General features: G+C 45.3%; 1 protein-coding gene across 1 annotated transcript in view; it reads left to right on the top strand.

Annotated features, from left to right (window-relative positions):
- The window catches only part of LOC137367179 (dynein axonemal heavy chain 8-like), a 2,062,041-nt gene that overhangs the window by 1,480,855 nt on the left and 563,478 nt on the right, over positions 1–17,708 (top strand). Inside the window, exon 83 of the mRNA XM_068028615.1 lies at positions 17,527–17,636. Within this exon, the coding sequence (XP_067884716.1) occupies positions 17,527–17,636 (110 nt within the window). The remainder of the gene's footprint in view (positions 1–17,526; positions 17,637–17,708) is intronic.

The following is a 17,708-nucleotide window of genomic DNA, read 5'->3' as shown; positions in this document are numbered from 1 at the left end:
AGGTTCAGTGTGCACATGTGGCGGCGCATAGCACTGAGTGTGGATCTCAGGATGTGGTGAGAATAGCAGTCTGAGGAATGTTGTATTTTTTGGAGATACCTGTAATTATGGGTGGATTCAAAACACGATGGGTGAAACTGCAGTTTGGAATCCACCTGGGATAAGTCGGAGCCGAGACAGTCACTGAGGAAGGAGATGTGGCTGTGAAAACGAGTTTTGGTAGACACTTTATCAAACACAGGAGGGAAATAGAAAGCAATGAAGGTGAACAAGGTAAAAGAGACAAACGACAATCCCATCGGAGAGAAGAGCAGAACTTCTTCAAGGTAGGCATTCCTGGAAGAGAAGTGGCAGTGAATTAAACACTAAAATAAAAGCAAATTACTGCAGATGCTGGAAATCTGAAATAAAAACAAGAAATGCTGGAAATACTCTGCAGGTCTGGCAGCATCTGTGTCGAGAGAAGCAGAGTTAATGTTTCAGGTCAGTGACCCTGCTTCAGAACTGGCAAATATTAGAAATGTGAAAGCTTATAAGCAAGTAAAGCGGGGGTGGGGCAAGAGATAACAAAGGAGAAGGTGTAGATAGGACAAGGTCACAGAATTGCTGACCAGAAGGTCATGGAGCAAAGGCAAACAATATGTTAATGGTGTGTTGAAAGGCAAAGCATTCGTACAGATAGGGTGTTAACGGACTGAAAATTAAACAGCCTCAAGTACAAACATGAAAAAACACAGTGGGTAAGCAAACTGAACAAACTAAGATGAAATAAAATAAAACACAAAAAATATATAAAAAAGAAAAAAGGAAAAATAACTAAAAATAAAAGTAAAATGGGGGCGCCCGTCATGCTCTGAAATTATTGAACTCAATGTTCAGTCCGGCAGGCTGGGAGCCCCTACTCTTTCCCTAGTTATCCTCTTGTACTTAATATACTTATAAAATGCCTTGGAATTTTCCTTTATCTTGCCCGCCAGTGTTTTTTCATGCCCCCCTCTTCGCTCTCCTAATTATTTTTTTAAGTACCCCCCTACACTTTCTATACTTCTCTAGGGCCTCCGCTGTTTTCAGCCCTCTGAATCTGCCATAAGCCTCCTTTTTTTTCCTTATCCAATCCTCTATATCCCTTGAGATCCAGTGATTTACTTGTACTTCTTTCAATGTAGTACACTGTATTCGCTGCTCACAATGTGATCTCCTCTACACTGGGAGACCAAGCGCAGACTGGGTGACCGCTTTGCAGAACACCTCCGCTCAGTCCGAAAGCAGGACCCCGAGCTTCCTGTTGCTTGCCATTTCAACACCCCACCCCCCTGCTCTCATGCTCACATCTCTGTCCTGGGATTGCTGCAGTGTTCCAGTGAACATCAACGCAAGCTCGAGGAACAGCATCTCATTTACCGATTAGGCACACTGCAGCCTGCCGGACTGAACATTGAGTTCAATAATTTCAGAGCATGACGGGCCCCCCGTTCAGTTTTCAGTCCGTTAACACCATATCTATACTAATGCTTTGTCTTTCAACATACCATTAACATATTGTTTGCCTTTGCTCCATGACCTTCTGGTCAGCTATTCTGCGACCTTGTCCTATCAACACCTTCTCTTTTGTTATCTCTTGCCCCACCCCCGCTTTACTTGCTTAAAATCTTTTACATTTCTTATATCTGCGAGTTCTGAAGAAGGGTCACTGACTTGAAACGTTAACTACTGATGTTTGTGTCGTGCAGTTTGATCCAATTGCATATTCCCTTCCCAAACCCCATGTTGGAGAGCACGACCCATCATGTAGGTGTGTGATATCCTGTCAAAAGTCTTCTCCTGGTCCAACCCGATGAGGCAGGTGTCCACCTTCCTGTCCTGTCCATAGGTGATCATATCCCTGAGTAGCGCAAGACGATCAGAGATCTTCCTGTCGGGTATAGTACAGGTCTGGTCAGGGTGAATCACAAACTCCAGAGCAGACTTGACCCGTCTGGCGATGACTTTGGACAGAATCTTGTAGTCAACATTAAGAGGTGAGATGGGCCACCAATTTCTGATATTTGCCCTCTTCCCCTTCCGCTTGTAGATGAGGGTGATGATGCCTTTCCTCATGGATTCTGACATGCTGCAGGCAAGAAGCATACTCTCGTACACTTCCAGCAGGTCTGGGTCGATCCAGTCCCACAGTGCCGAATAGAACTCAAACCAGTAAGCCATCACTTCCGGGAGTTTTTCTCGTCCCAAAGGACCTGACGGCCTTTGTCAACTCGTCTAGAGTTAGCGGCTTGTCCAGACTCTCCCGCATGCTCTCATGCAAGACCTCCGTGACAGATGACAGGAAGGACTGGGAGGCCATGCTGTCCATGGGCTTCACGTCGTACAGCCCAGCATAAAAGAATTTGCTAATCCTGAGTATGACAGAGTGCGAAGACATTACCGAGCCATCCTCTTCCATCAGGCTGCTGATCACAGAGATCTGTCGGTGTACCTTTTGGAAAAAAAACCGCGAGCACATCTCATCCTGATCAATGGAGCGGACTCTGGACCGGAAGATGATCTTGGAGGTCTCCGTGGCAAAGAGCGAGGCCTCTTGGAGATCCTCCTTGACCTCGACCCCTATTGACTGCAGCCGAAGCAGATTTTGCATTATTTTCTGGAGTCGGGACATTTCCCTATGTCTCTCTCTCGCCCTTTGAACACCTTTGAAGATAAAGAACCTCTTCATGTTCTCCTAGATCGCCTCCCACCAGTGCACCAGAGACTCAAAGAGGGGTTTCACGGTTCTCCAACCTGTGTAATCCCTTTTGAGTTCCTCAACATTCTCTGGGGTGAGCAGTGTAACATTGAGCTTCCAGTAGATTTAACGCTATGCACAATAATCGAAGCAATTTTTATACCCATTTTAAAGTGGGTGTTGCTTTCCACACCTGTTGTCCTTGCTAGACCCAGTCCTTCAGTATGTTTCTGCATGCCCATAGTCTACACAAGCTGTTTCACATTCATTAGGCTCAGAAACCCCTCCTGGTTACTCATGGGGGTTTTGTTCCGCTGGGGTGACATCGGGGGGATCTTGTAGGCAGCAAGGCTTGGACTGTCCTCTGCTGTTTAGTTTATGTTTAGAGATACAGCACTGAAACAGGCCCTTCGGCCCACCGAGTCTGTGCCGACCATCAACCACCCATTTTATACTAATCCTACGCTAATTCCACATTACTACCACATCACCACCTGTCTCTATATTTCCCTACCACCTACCTATACTAGGGGCAATTTATAAAGGCCAATTAACCTATCAACCAGCAAGTCTTTGGCATGTGGGAGGAAACCGGAGCACCCGGAGGAAACCCACGCAGACACAGGGAGAACTTGCAAACTCCACACAGGCAGTACCCAGAATTGAACCCGGGTCGCTGGAGCTGTGAGGCTGCGGTGCTAACCACTGCGCCACTGTGTCTTTCCCCTCTGTTCCTCCTCGAAGACATCACTGCACCTGGCTTCCTGGAGCTGGGGTGCGCTGGGCATCTCGCTGGGTTTGGCACTTTGGGTTTCTGGCGCGCTGGGCCCATCACAGCTTCCAGTGCCTCAGAGCTGGGGGGCTTTATCTTCCAGCTCCTTTTAGTTCAGCTGCTTTTTTTGCAGGTGCCATTATTCTGGCCCTTCCTCGTCCAATGAGGAGCTGCTGTAGTCTGTCTCAGATGGTAGCCTCCTCTTGCTATTGGTTTGGGTGGTGGTCTGTTCCTTTTTTGGAGGTTTCTTCTTTGTGGTTTTCCTTTGTACCACTTGCCACTGACCAGTTTGTCCATCTTCTGCCTCCCCCTCCATTGATTCTGTCTGCAGAGGAGGGGGTTCCGGGCACGGGGTAGCAGTTGGGTTGCTGGTGGCAGCTGCCTCCCCTTTCTTCTCCTTCTCAGGTAGACTTTCCTCACTGCGGAGAGAGTTGCTTGTCAGCTTCCCAGCACAAGAAACATTCACCGTTCCTTCTCCTGGCCTTTCCTTGGACATTGTGCCTGAGCATAACTGAGGCAGCATTTGGGGCAGGTTTTGTAGAGGTGGCCTGCCCCACTGCACAGGTTGCAGCACTTACTCTGTTTACAGTCCTTGGTCTGATGGCCTTCCTTCTTGCAGTTCTTGCAGACGACTGTGCTGCAGTCGGCTGCCACGTGACTAGATTTGCCACAGTTGCGACAAACTCTGGGCTGCCTCGCATACACCAAGAAGCCTCGACATCCCCCGATAGCGAAGCTGGAGGGAGGATGGATGATGGCTCCATTGACATCGACCTTCAAGGTTACCTTGACCTGCCGCTTGCTGGTCCAAATCCAAAATGGGTTCTTGAAATCAGTGCTGCTGCTGGCCATCTCGACTTACCTGGCGAGGAAGGTGAGTACATCGATGACAGGAACATGGGGGTTGTAGAGGTAGATTGTCACCACCCGGTCATGTTGCAATGGCAGCATGAAGAGCGGCTCCACTGTGAGGATTGACAGCATTGCCTGGTTTCCCTTCTCCTTGAACAACGTCAGGAACTTGATGCATCCCGCCACATTCTTGAACGCCACGTCGAAATATCCACTACTGGGAAAGTCCTGCAGGCAGACAATGTCTGAAGCTTGAAATCCACAGCAATCAATAAGGATTTTCTTAATGAAGAAGGTGCAGTCAACAGGTGCACCTCCTTCATTATCCTTCACCACCACCCGAACAGTGTTACGCACTCCCTGGCCTGAAGCTCTAGAATTGGTTACAGCCATTTTACTCCAAAAGCTACCTAGAACAGGATCATGGTTTCTCCCCTGCCAGGTTTGTCCAGACTTTGAGAACTACAGTTTTAACTATTTGAAGATCAAGACTGTTTCCCCAAGAGTGTTGAATATTTTTCCCAATAACACACTTTACAATAAAATTGTCCAACTTTCTTTCAGCCATTGCAACTTCATAGCAATATTTTCAAAGGACAGAATGTACATTTCAACTCCTTCCTCACTGAATTTAGGCACTAAGTAAATATTCCTTTCCAAATCAAAACGAGGAGTTAAATGTAATCATCTTCAAGCCTTCTGCCACCTCCTGTTCGCATAATCTAAGCTTTGCTTTGTCCAGTGCAAATTTCCTGGTTTCTCTTTCTCTTGTTTTTTCTCTGCTTTCAAATTCAAATGTTCTCATTTCAAGTTGTAATTGTTTGCCTTTTTGCCTTTCATCTTATTAAAGTTCCAGTTGCCTCATTTGTAAATGAAGTCTAGCTAATTCAATCTGAGAGCTACCGAGATCACTCATTTCTTCCTCAAGGTTGAAACGCCGAGCCAGCACTTCAACAATTTCTGCCTTTTTAACTTTTGATTTTAAACTAACCCCCACTTGCTCTGCTACAGTCATTAATGCATTCACTGTTAACTGTGTTAAATCACAGAGAGAGTCAAATATTTTTTCTCTGCAAAGGCTGAAGGGGTAATAGTAGACATGCTGACTTTTTCTTTGTGAAATCTTGTTTATTTAAATTCTAGCAAATTCTGGAGTACTTGTTTTACAGCCACCGACTAGAGGGAAAGATGCAGAGGGACAAGTTTGCAAGGAAATTGCAGAGAGCTGCAGGAATTATAGAATGGTTATTGTTGAATGATCACTTTAAGAGTGATGTCCCTTTAAGATCTCAGTATGCTCATGAGCTAAGAATCAGGATGTAGTCATGTGACTAGAAGCCTTAGTCACTCTGCAACTGTAACACCCTTGACAAAAGTTCTGTATATAGTTTGCTCTGTATTGTATATACTAGTTTACTATACTATACTAGTATATAGTTTAGCTGTGAATAAACCTGTTGGTGAAAGGGGGAACCAAGGAAATTACAGACCAGTTAGCCTGACATCTGTGGTGGGCAAGTTGCTGGAGTCTATAATGAAGTACATGGATTCCAGTTTAGGAATACAGGAATATCGGAAGATAGGAACAGGAGTAGGCCATTCAGCCCCTCGAGCCTGTCCCGCCATTCAATGAGATCATGGCTGATCCGTGGCCTAACTCCATATACCTGCCTTTGGCCCATATCCCTTAATATTTCTGCTTAACAAAAATCTATCTATCTCAGATTTAAAATTCACAACTGTTCTAGCTTCAGCTGCTGTTTGTGGGAGCAAGTTCCAAACCTCTACCCACTTTTGCGTGAAGAAGTGCTTCCTAACATCTCTCCTGAACGGTCTGGTCTTAATTTTTAGACTATGACCCCTAGTTTTAGAATCTCCAACCAGTGGAAATAGTTTATCTTTATCTAACCTGTCTTTTCCTGTTAATATCTTGAAGACTTCAATCAGATCACCCCTTAACCTTCTAAATTCTAGTGAGAATAGGGTGACTGAACACCTAGAAAAATTTCAGTTAATCAGGGACAGCCAGCATGGATTCATGATGGGAAGGTCATGCCCGACAAATCTCATTGAATTTTTTGAGGTGATTGAATTTTTTGAAGAGGTGACTAAGGTAGTGGACATGGGAGTGTCCATGGATGTTATTTATATGGACTTCCAGAAGGCATTTGATAAAGTCCCACATAAGAGACTGTTAACTAAGGTAGAAGCCCATGGAGTTGAGGGAAAATTATTGACATGGTTAGAAAGTTGGTTGAGTGGCAGACGACAGAGAGTGGGGATAATGGGAAAGTACTCTGATTGGCAGCTGTAACTAGTGGTGTCCCGCAGGGATCTGTGTCGGGGCCTCAATTATTCACATTATTCATTAACGACTTGGATGATGGCATAGTAAGTCATATATCCAAATTTGCTGAGATACAAAGTTAGGCGGCATTGTAGACAGTCTAGATGATAGCATAAAATTGCAAAGAGATATTGACAGACTTGGTGAATTGGCAAAACTGTGGCAGATAGATTTCAATGCGGGCAATGTGAGATTATCCATTTTGGACCAAAAAAGTATAGAGCAGGGTACTTTCTAAATGGGAAGAGGTTAAGTACAGTGCATGTCCAAAGAGACTTGGGGGTTCAGGTGCATAGATCTTTAAAATGCCACGAGCAAGTGCAGAAAATAATCAAAAAGGCTAATGGAATGCTAACCTTTATATCCAGAGGATTGGAGTATAAAGACACAGAGGTCATGCTGCAGCTGTACAAAACCCTGGTTAGACCCCACTTGGAGCACTGTGAGCAGTTCTGGGCACCACACCTTAGGAAGGATATACTGGCCTTGGAGGGAGAGCAACGTAGGTTTACAAGAATGATACCTGGACTACAGGGGTTAAGTTACGAGGAGAGATTACACAAATTAGGCCAGTTTTCGCTCGAATTTAGAAGGTTAAGGGTGATCTGATTGAAGTCTTCAAGATATTAACAGGAAAAGACAAGCTAGATAAAGATAAACTATTTCCACTGGTTGGAGATTCTAAAACTAGGGGGCGTAGTCTAAAAATTAGGACCAGACCATTCAGGAGAGATGTTAGGAAGCACTTCTTCATGCAAAAGGTGGTAGAGGTTTGCAACTCACTCTCACAAACAGCAGTTGAAGCTAGAACAGTTGTTAATTTTAAATCTGAGATAGATAGATTTTTGTTAAGCAGAAATATTAAGGGATATGGGCAGGTATATGGAGTTAGGCCACAGATTAGCCATGATCTCATTGAATGGCGGGACAGGCTCGAGGGGCTGAATGGCCTACTCCTGTTCCTATCTTCCTATGTTTAACAAACTGGAATCCACGTACTTCATTGTGTTTCATAAGACAACACAAAGAACTCATGCAGTTATAATGGGGACTTTAATTATCTGAATATAGACTGGGATAGTAGTAGAGCAAAGGGCAGAGAGGGGCAGGAATTCCTAGAGTGTGTTCAGGAGAATGTTCTACAGCAGTACGTTTCTATTATAACGAGAAAGGAGGCACTGGAGGTTCTTGGGAATGAGGTGGGCCAAGTGGGTGAAGTGTCAGTAGAGGAACAATTAGGGGACAGTGATCATTGTATCATAAGATTTAGGTTGGCAATGGAAAAGGACAAGGAACAATCCAGAATAAGAATAATTAACTGGGGGAAAGGCAACTTTAATGGGGTAAGAATGGATCTGGCAGGCAAAAAAGTAACAGAACAATGGGCTTCCTTTAAAGAAAAGATAATTCGGGCACAAGGTATATTCCCAAGAAGGAGAAGGGTAGAGCAAACAAATCCAGAGTTCCCTGGATGACAAAGAGGTACAGATTAAGATGAAGAAGAAAAAGTGTACCTAAAACAAATGGTGGACAATACATCCAAGAACCAAGCTGAATATAGAAGGTTCAGAGGAGAAGTGAAAAAGCAAATAAGAGAAGCAAAGATAATATGAAAAGAGACCGGCAGTTAATATAAAAGGGATTCCAAAAGTCTTCTAAAGGCATATTAATATTAAAAGGGTGGTAAACGGAGGAGGGGGCTGATTCAGGACCAAAAAGGAGATTTATGCTTGCAGGCAGAGGGCATGGTTGAGGTATTAAATGAATACCTTGCATCTGTTTTCACCAAGGACGAAGATTCTGCACTGGTCAAGGTGAAAGAGGAGATAACTCAGACAACTGAAGAGTTTAAAATTGTTAAGGAGGAGGTATTGGATAGGCTAGCTGTACTTAAAGATGATAAGCATCAGGACTGAATGAGATGCATATTTGGAGACTGAGGGAAGTGAAAGTGGAAATGCGGTGGTGGTGGCTATAATTTTTGAGCCTTCCTTTGCTTCAGGGGTGGTGCCAGAGGACTGAAGAATTGCATATGTTACACCCTTATTCAAAACCTGGTGCAAAAATATGCCCAGCAACGACAGGCCAGTCCGTTCAACTTTGGTAGTGGGGAAGCTTTGGGACAAAATTATTCGTCACTTGGCAAATGCAGGTTAATTAAAGAAAGCCAGCCATGGATTTGTGAAGGGAAAATCATGTTTAACTATAACTTACTGGAGTTTTTTGATGGGGTAACTGAGAAGGTGCTGTTGATGTGGTGTACATGGACTTCCAAAAAGCATTTGATAACGTGCCACACTACAGACTTATAAGCAAAGTTATAGCTCATGGAAGCATGAAAAGTAGCAACATGGATACCAAATTGGCTGAGTGACAGAAAACAGAGACGAGTGGTTAATGGATTTTTTTCAGACTGGAGGAATGTTTGTAATGGAATTCCCCAAAGGTCAGTGTTAGGACACATTCTGTTCCTGATATATATTAATGCACTAGACCTTGGTGTACAGGGCACAGTTTCAAAATATGTGGATGATATGAAACTTGGAAACATTGTGAACTGTGAGGAGGATAGTGCAGACCCTAAAAGGACGTAGACAAAGTTGTGTGATAGCCGGACAGGTGGCAAATGAATTTCAATGCGGAGAAATGTGAAGTGATACATTTTGGTAGGAAAATCGTGGAGAGACAATGGGCTGAATTTTACTGGCTCCTCGACGCCGTGGGTCCCAGCGCGGGGCTGGTAAAATTCTGTGGGGAGAGGCCCGCCTCGACCTGCAACGTCGAGAAGCACCCACCGCAAATTACAGGTGGCGGGGGGACCTGGGTGCAGCACCCTCCCCCCCCAACTGGCAGCGGCACCCCAATTAGTACTTAGCTCTGCAGATTATGCAGCCCACCACCTCTCCATGGATACTTCCTGATTTTACTTTGAACGGGCGGCCGTCACATGCTGTCAAGTTCTGTGACGTCATCGGAGACAGAAGGTTTCGCGACAGAAGGTAAGTTCCATTTTCAGGGTCCCACTCTGCATACTGGAAAGGAGGAGGGAGGGGGGAATCACAGGGGTCTCTCTCTGCATACTGGAAGGTATGTGGATGGATTACAGGGGTCACAGCCCTGCATTCCTAAAGGGAGGAGGGAAGGGGTCTGGGATCACTGGAGGGAAAGCTCTGCAGGCATGAAGGGAGTTACTGTGTAGCCTCCCTCCATAAACAGTGTAATCTCTGCATTTGTTTGTGTTTGTGAAGGAGCAATAGCACACTAGTCACCCTGTATGTGTGTGAGGGTGCCAGAAAGGGTAGGAGCATTAATGGTGTGGATGGTGGGGGCAATCGATTCAGCTGGTCAGATATTGATGTGGTCATGCTGTGCTACTCTGAGTGTTGGCCAAGATGGGCAATGCCATGTCATTCCACATAGTTGATCCATGAAAGCAGCTGATGTACCCGTCGACACCAATTCTTGCCCTGTTAGGAACCTTTGAATCCATGAAGTGTTCAACTTTATTTATCACATGGAAATAGGTATGGATCATCTTACATTGTGTGATCCTCTGCTCCTGAGGATCCGTATGCACCAGAGGCAAAATCAACAAGCAGGTGCGATCCACGTAGAGGCCCCCGGTCATGAGCAGCAGCCCAAAGGGGAGCTCACCATTATGATTGCCGTGCATCTACAGGCCCCACATGACATGCCATCGGATGTCAGAGCACCAGTGTCAGAGGTGATTGCGCATGTAGTGAGTGTTGTGACATGTCTCTGGGCCTCGCTCAAGGATGACCTGCAGCCCACGGGATTCGGTGGACATCCCATGCCTTTGTTCCTCATAGTGGCAGCGATTCTCAAGCTTGGCACCTATGCAGCTTTTCAGGGGCCCACCAGAGACCTTTGTGTGGTCACACAGTCAGCAGTGCACCGCTGCAACAGGGAGGTTATCAATGCCCTGCACCGGAGGGCCAGTGAGGATGTCCGCTTCAGGACGGACTCTCACAGCCAGGCCCAGAGGGCCATCGGTTTCGGCACCATTGCCAGAGAACCATAGGTTGTAATGTTCATAGACTGCACTCATGTGGCCATCAGGCCTACTGTCAGGCTACCACCTGCAGATGTCACTATTAAAGGAATCCTCTCAATCTCGGTGAAGCTGCTTGATGCAAATCTGTGAGTGCTTCTCAGGCAGCTGTCATGACACCTGGGACCTTCGCCAGTCCTGGCTGCCACCGCTGTTCACCGAACTGCCTCAGATGGAGGGGTGGCTTCTGCTATCCTTTGCAGACTTGGCTCCCGACACCAGTGAGAGACCCCACCACTGCTACTGAGCTGCAAGAGCCACCATTGAGCAGGAGATCGGCATGCTTAAAGAGCGCCTCCAATGCCTGTATGGATAGGATGATGCCCTGTACTACAGACCGAAAAAGCCACCTCCTTCCTTTGCTGCGCTGCACAACTACGCACCCAATCGGGGCCAGGCCTGGCATGATGAGGAAAGACGTCAACAGGATTCCTCCTCGGACTATGAAGACGCTGTGCACCTACAACATGAAAGACGCATGGGAGGACAAATGGCACCCAGGCTCTGCACGCAGGGCTAGAAGTGAGTTAGGGATGTACCCAAGTGAATTATCAGACAAAGGAACCGACATGAGCTCTGCAAGCCACACATCACCCTCACTCACCTGCTATGCACCAGTCCACATCTGCAGCATCCCTCTGTAAACCATTAGAGGCAGCAGCTGACTGAGCCAATGTCCATGTCACTGCATCCGTGGAGACGCACATGAGTAATGATGGCATGGCAATGATGGCATGGCAATGATGTTATTGCATACGTTGGCTCTCCTGAAGGGCCAATGGTGCAAAGGATGTGACATTGGCAGTACATGCTCGCACAAATCATTCACACAGAGAAAAGGACGCACATGTTGGTGAGGAACATTTAGTGAAAGATATATTCACATTGCTGTGAGACCCGAGCATTCCCATTTGTGTCAGTGTGTTCTCTGTAAACGGAGAGGTTTCCCCTTCTTGGTGCAACCTCTGCGCTAACAACCTGACTGGAGGAAGGCTTCTGATCGGATTGCCCTTTGGCTGTGGATGACTTTGGCGCTCATACCCTGTGCACACGAGGCCTAGCAGGCCCCAGCTGGCTGGAGGAATGCTCATTCATACCCTTCCAGCATTGGACCCTTTGATGGCGGATGGCCCCACGGCTATTCACCTCCTCTGCCATCTCCAGCCAGACTGCCTTGTTCAGGCAGGAGGGCCTCTTCTTACTGTCGCTGGTGAAAAGGACCTCCCACCTTGCTCGCACAGCCTGGAGGAGAGTGAGCGGGGAGGCATCGCTGAACTGCGGGGCCACCCTAGAGTACCCCTCTGTCATCCTCTGCTTTTCGTGTGATCCTTTAAATGCAAAGGTGACTCCACCGTGTAACAGCTCTAACTTCTGGCTGCAAGGTTTGTTGTGCACATGTTTGAAAACTAATGCAGGACTAGTTAGGGAATCTGTCCATAAATAAAAACAGAAAGTGCTAGAAAAACTCAGCAGGTCTGGCAGCATCTATGGAGAGAGAAGCCAAGTTAATGTTTCAGGTCAGTGACCCTTCTTCAGAACAACAGGGAATCTGTCCTGTTGTCATGGTTTTTCAACTATGACACATCTACACATGTTCACAAACACTTTGCTTCTGCAGCAGCTGATCATATTTATTGGTGTAATATTTCTAGTTGACAATGCAACTAGAATATGAACATATTTTCTTGTTTTCTTAACAAAGATTGTATAATTACAGTTACATGTATTTTCACATAACAGCAGAGAAATGAATACAGATTCCAAATGCATATTAGTCTGCAGCTTTTCACAGTGAGATGATTGGATGCTCATAGTAGGTTATTATTCTTCAGTTATGGTTTTATTTCTGTTGTTTATTTGCGTTTTATTGTATATTTAAGTCTCATGTCCTAGAATGTGCAAAATTAAGATTATTCACCCAGGTGCGGCACGCCTACAAGAAGGAATGTTACACTTGAGTGGAAGAAGAGGATCACAACTACATAGGACACTGGGACACAACAGGGTAAGTATGTGGCAGCAAAGCAGAAAGTGCTGGGATCACTCAGCAGGTCAGGCAGCATCTGTGGAGAGAGAAGCAGAGTTAACTTTCAGGTCAGTGAACTTGGACAAGTTAACTCTGCTTCTGTCTCCACAGATGCTGCCCGACCTGCTGAGTTTCTTCAGCACTTTCAGCTTTGCTGTCAGATTGACAGCAGCCCCACTCTTCAGCAGTCAGGTAAGTATTTATTTGACAGCTGTCAGGAAGCAGGTGCTGAGGCACTTTAAATAGGGCTCCAGCACCTGCTGAACAGCTGTCAAAATGTCTCTCACTGTGCCAAGTGTCCCGTCTCTCCCCACATAATATGGAGGGGGAGGGGGGCGGCTTGGCGCAATGATGCTAATGAGCCCCTGCGCAAAATATCGCTGGAGCTCTGTGACGGTTGCCAAATGCGGGCACCCTGCTGAATTTAAAGTGTGCCGCAGCACAGTGCCTGAATAAAATTCAGCCCAGTATAAAATAAAGCATACAATTCTAAAGGGGGTGCAGGAGCAGACGGACCTAGGTGTATGTGTATTTAGAGCATTGAAGGTGGCAGGACAGGTCGAGAGAGCAGTTAATAGACATACAGTATCCTGGGCTTCATTTGGGGAGGCAGTGGTGTAATGGTAATGTCATTGGACTGGTAGCCCAGAGGCCCAAGTTAATGCTCTGGAGACGTAGGTTCGAATCCCACCACGGCAGATGATGAAATTTGAATTCAATCAATAAATATGGAATTGAAAAGCTAGACTAGTGTGACCATGAAACCATTGTCGATTGATGTAAAAACGCATCTGGTTCACTTTAGGGAAGGAAATCTACTGTCCTTACCTGGTCTGGCCTGATTCAAAATCCACAGCAATGTGGTTGACTTTGAAATGCCCTCTGAAATGGCCACTCAGTTCAAGGGCAATTAGGGATGGGAAATAAATGCTGGCCTAGCCAGTGATGCCTACATCCCATGAACGAATAAAAAAAAGAGGCATAGAGGACAAAAGCAAGGAAGTTATGTTAAACCTGTACAAACACTGGTTTAGCCTCAACTGGAGTAATGTGTCCATTTCTGGGTGCCACACTTTAGAAAAGGTGTGAAGGCATTGGAGAGAGTACAGTAGAGATTCACGAGAATGGTTCCAGGATGAAGGAACTTCAGTTATGTGGATAGATTGGAGAAGTTGGGACTGTTTTCCTTTGAGAAGAGAAGGTTGAGAGGAGATTTGATAGAGCTGTTCAAACTCACGAGGGGTCCGGACAGAGTCGATAGGGAAAAACTGTTCCCATTGGTGGAAGGACCGAGAATAAGAGGGCACAAATTTAAGATAATTGCCAATGAAGCAATGGCGACATGAGGAAAAAATGTTCACGCAGTGAGCAGTTCGGATCTGGAATGCACAGCCTGAGACTGTTGTGGAGGCGTCTTCAATTGAGACATTCAAGAGCGAATTGGATTCTTATCTGAAAAGGAAGAATGTGCAGGGCTGCAGGGAGAAGGTGGGGGTGTGGCATTAGGTAAATTGCTCCTTCAGAGAGCCAGCACAGACATGACAGGCTGAATGGCTTCCTTCTGTGCTGTAATGCTTCTGTGATTCTGTGAATTCGTATCCCAGACCTAAGCCCCCAATTTGTTAGGAACTTAGTTGAGACCATTAACCTAAAAACAAGAGATATGAACTCCCAAGACCAATTGAAGGATTACACAACAAGATTCCACATTTTAAGATTTTTACTATAACAATTAAACTAAAAATCAAAATTAATTAAACAGTACTTTTTTAAAAATTCATTCATGGGATGTGGCCATCGCTGGCTAGGACAGCATTTATTGCCCATCCCTAATTGCCCTTGAGAAGGTGGTGGTGAGCTGCCTTCTTGACCCGCTGCAGTCCATGTGGAGTTCCTATACCTATAGTGCTGTTAGGGAAGGAGTTCCAGGATTTTGACCCAGCGACAGTGAAGGAGTGGTGATATAGTTCCAAGTCAGGATTTTGTGTGGCTTGGAGGGGAACTTGCAGGTGTTGGTGTTCCCGTGCATGTGCTGCCCTTATTCTTCTAAGTGGGAGAGGTCACAGGTTTGGAAGGTGCTGTCGAAGGAGCCTTGGTGCATTGCTGCAGTGCATCTTGTAGATGGTACACACTGCTGCCACTGTGCGTCGGTGGTGGAGGGAGTGAATGTGTGTGGATGGGGTGCCAATCAAGCGGGCTGCTTTGTCCTGGATGGTGTCAAGCTTCTTGAGTGTTGTTGGAGCTGCACCCATCCAGGCAAGTGTATTCCATCACATCCTAACTTGTGCCTTGTAGATGGTGGACAGGCTTTGGGGAGTCAGGAGGTGACTGGCTACTCCAGTTCAGTTTCTGGTCAATGGTAACCCTCTAAGATGTTGATATTGGGGGATTCAGCAATCGTATTGCCACTGAATGCTCAGGGGAGATGGTTAAATTCTGTCTTGTTGGAGATGGTCATTGCCTGGCACTTGTGTGGCACGAATGTTGCTTGCCACTTATTAGCCGAAGCCTGAATATTGTCCGGCTCTTGCTGAATTTCTACACAGACTGCTTCAGTATCTGAGGAGTCGCGAATGGTGCTGAACATTGAGCAATCATCACTTAGTAGGTAGCTAATACACTAAATTACAGAGAAAGGTATTTCCCATTCACTGATTAACACCCTTGGAAACCCCAGACCACATTTATATGTTACAACTGTGCTGTCAGCAAAAATGTAACCCTGCAGTTAAAAGTTCCAAACTCCTCCCAGTCACAATGGGTTGGATCTCCCAGTGTCATTCTCAAAGCCAATGTCCTCCTCACTCACTTCTTCTGAGCACACTTGGCCCTCTATTAATAAGGCAGTCTCTGGTGACCCTATTGGGCTTTTCCCCTCTGCAACCCTCGCGCCTTTGAACCGAGTTCAAATCTTAGCAGCCTTTCACTGTTTCAGTGTTCTGAGAGCAGTTGTTTGCTCTCTCTTTCTTCTGAGGCTGACCCTGCTGTTCTTTGTGTGTTCCTTTCTTCCTACAGACCTAGGAAAACCTGTTGAATTTATCCAGAATAAAATTCAATAGTCATTTGCCTCTTACACTATTCAGAGTCCATAAGTCTGGCCATAGCAAAACTACCTGAACCTTCTACTGTTTCCAAGAGTTAGCATATGCAACTCAAATTTACATTCTTAGAGCCCCTGACTCCCTGTTTATGACCTTAGAGTCTGGGAGAGTGAAACCCATTGCCCTTCAGGTGTTACAACCTTGCAGTCTGCTTTCAAATGCATCTTTGATCTGGGTTCCTCGTATTCATGGTAACCAAGGTCCCTGGCTTGTCACTGGGCAGGCTTGGTGTGAGGTCACATGTCTCCTCCGAATCCATTTTATATATGCATTAAAGGTCACAGTTTTTTAACATACACATACTACAAAGTCCAGCGTTCATAACATCTGCTATTCCTTTTATCTCCCTGTGCTCTCGGGCCTCTCACTGTTCTCAAAATGCTCTCTCTCTCTCCACTGCTGCTTTTACCCTCACAGTTCCTTTTTCCTGGCAGGAGAATGGGGCAATTTTAACTTTTGTTGTCAAGGAAAAAATAGGTGATAACAAATTGGTAGTCAGTTTTGCATCACATGCAATTTTCATTCACATCTAAAACTCTTCTACCTGTGTCTTAACTCACACCAAGTCCATTCCCCTGTCACCCCTGTGCTCGCTGACCTGCATTGACCCCTGGTCAAGAAAGTCTTGATTTTAAAATTCTCATCCCCTTATTTTTAAATCTCTTCATGGCCTCACCCCTTCCTATCTCTGTAATCTTCTCCAGCCCTACAAAATATCTGCGCTCTTCTAATTCTGGCCTCTTGTGCATCCCTGATTTTAATTCTCCACCTTTTGTGGCTGTGCCTTCAGTTGCCTAGACCCAAAGCTCTGGAATACCCTCCCTACACCTCTCCCCCCTCTAACTCGCTTTCCTCCTTTAACACACTCCTTAAAACTACCTCTTTGACCAAGCTTTTGGTCATCTGTCCCAATATCTCCTTTTGTGGCTTGGTGTCATACTTGGTTTTATAATGCTCCTTGAAGCACTTTAGGATGTTTTATTACATTAAAGGTGCCGTATAAGTTGTTGTTTTTGTGGTAGAATTAGACAATGAGGCAGGAGAGTGTGCAGGCATCATGGGGCAGGCCGAAGACACAAACAGCAAGGGGACATTTCTTTCTATAAACAATCCTCAGTCGGGCTTTTGCAAATTATCTTGGGACGAAAAACAAGTACTTACCTCTCCATTGGCTTGACATACCTTAGGTAAGTAGTGGAAGATCTCCCCTATTTTGTGCCACACAAAGCAAATGTTAGCATGCTCAGAGTAGCCATGATGTAATCTAATAAAAGAATAGTCACTTGAATTTGATTCCATTCACTAGATTTATGGTTGAAGAAGAAAATAAACTTCAGAGCTGATTTATTTGAATTCACTTCTCGTTATGATTGTTCGGTCAGATTCCTGTAAAGTTAATTGTGCAGAATCCATGAAATGTGGAATATGTGATAAATATATAAGCTTAAACCGGTTGTATTATTTTGAATCACTTCTTACCCATTTTCCATTATTCCAAATTATCTGAGTTTCTCAGACCCTATGACATCATCCTCTTGAGTTAAACAAGAAAATCAAAATTGGAATTTCCATATTGTCAAGCCTAATTATTAATGCAAATGCAAACACAGTGAATGTTTTGTTTGTATCTTTGGCAGGAATTATTGGAAATGGATACTTTCACCCAGCCAGACACTTCACTTCTGAAATCTGTGACGTGATAACAAAACTTGTTGTCGCTAGCCGAATCCTCTGGCAGTGGACAAAGGTACTGACACTGACAGAAATGGTTAGTCGTTAAATATTATGATGCTATAACATGAATGAATAAAATGTCAGA

This window comes from Heterodontus francisci, chromosome 3 (assembly GCF_036365525.1).
Source record: "Heterodontus francisci isolate sHetFra1 chromosome 3, sHetFra1.hap1, whole genome shotgun sequence".
NCBI lineage: Eukaryota > Metazoa > Chordata > Chondrichthyes > Heterodontiformes > Heterodontidae > Heterodontus > Heterodontus francisci.
This window is presented reverse-complemented; position numbering and strand designations above follow the sequence as displayed.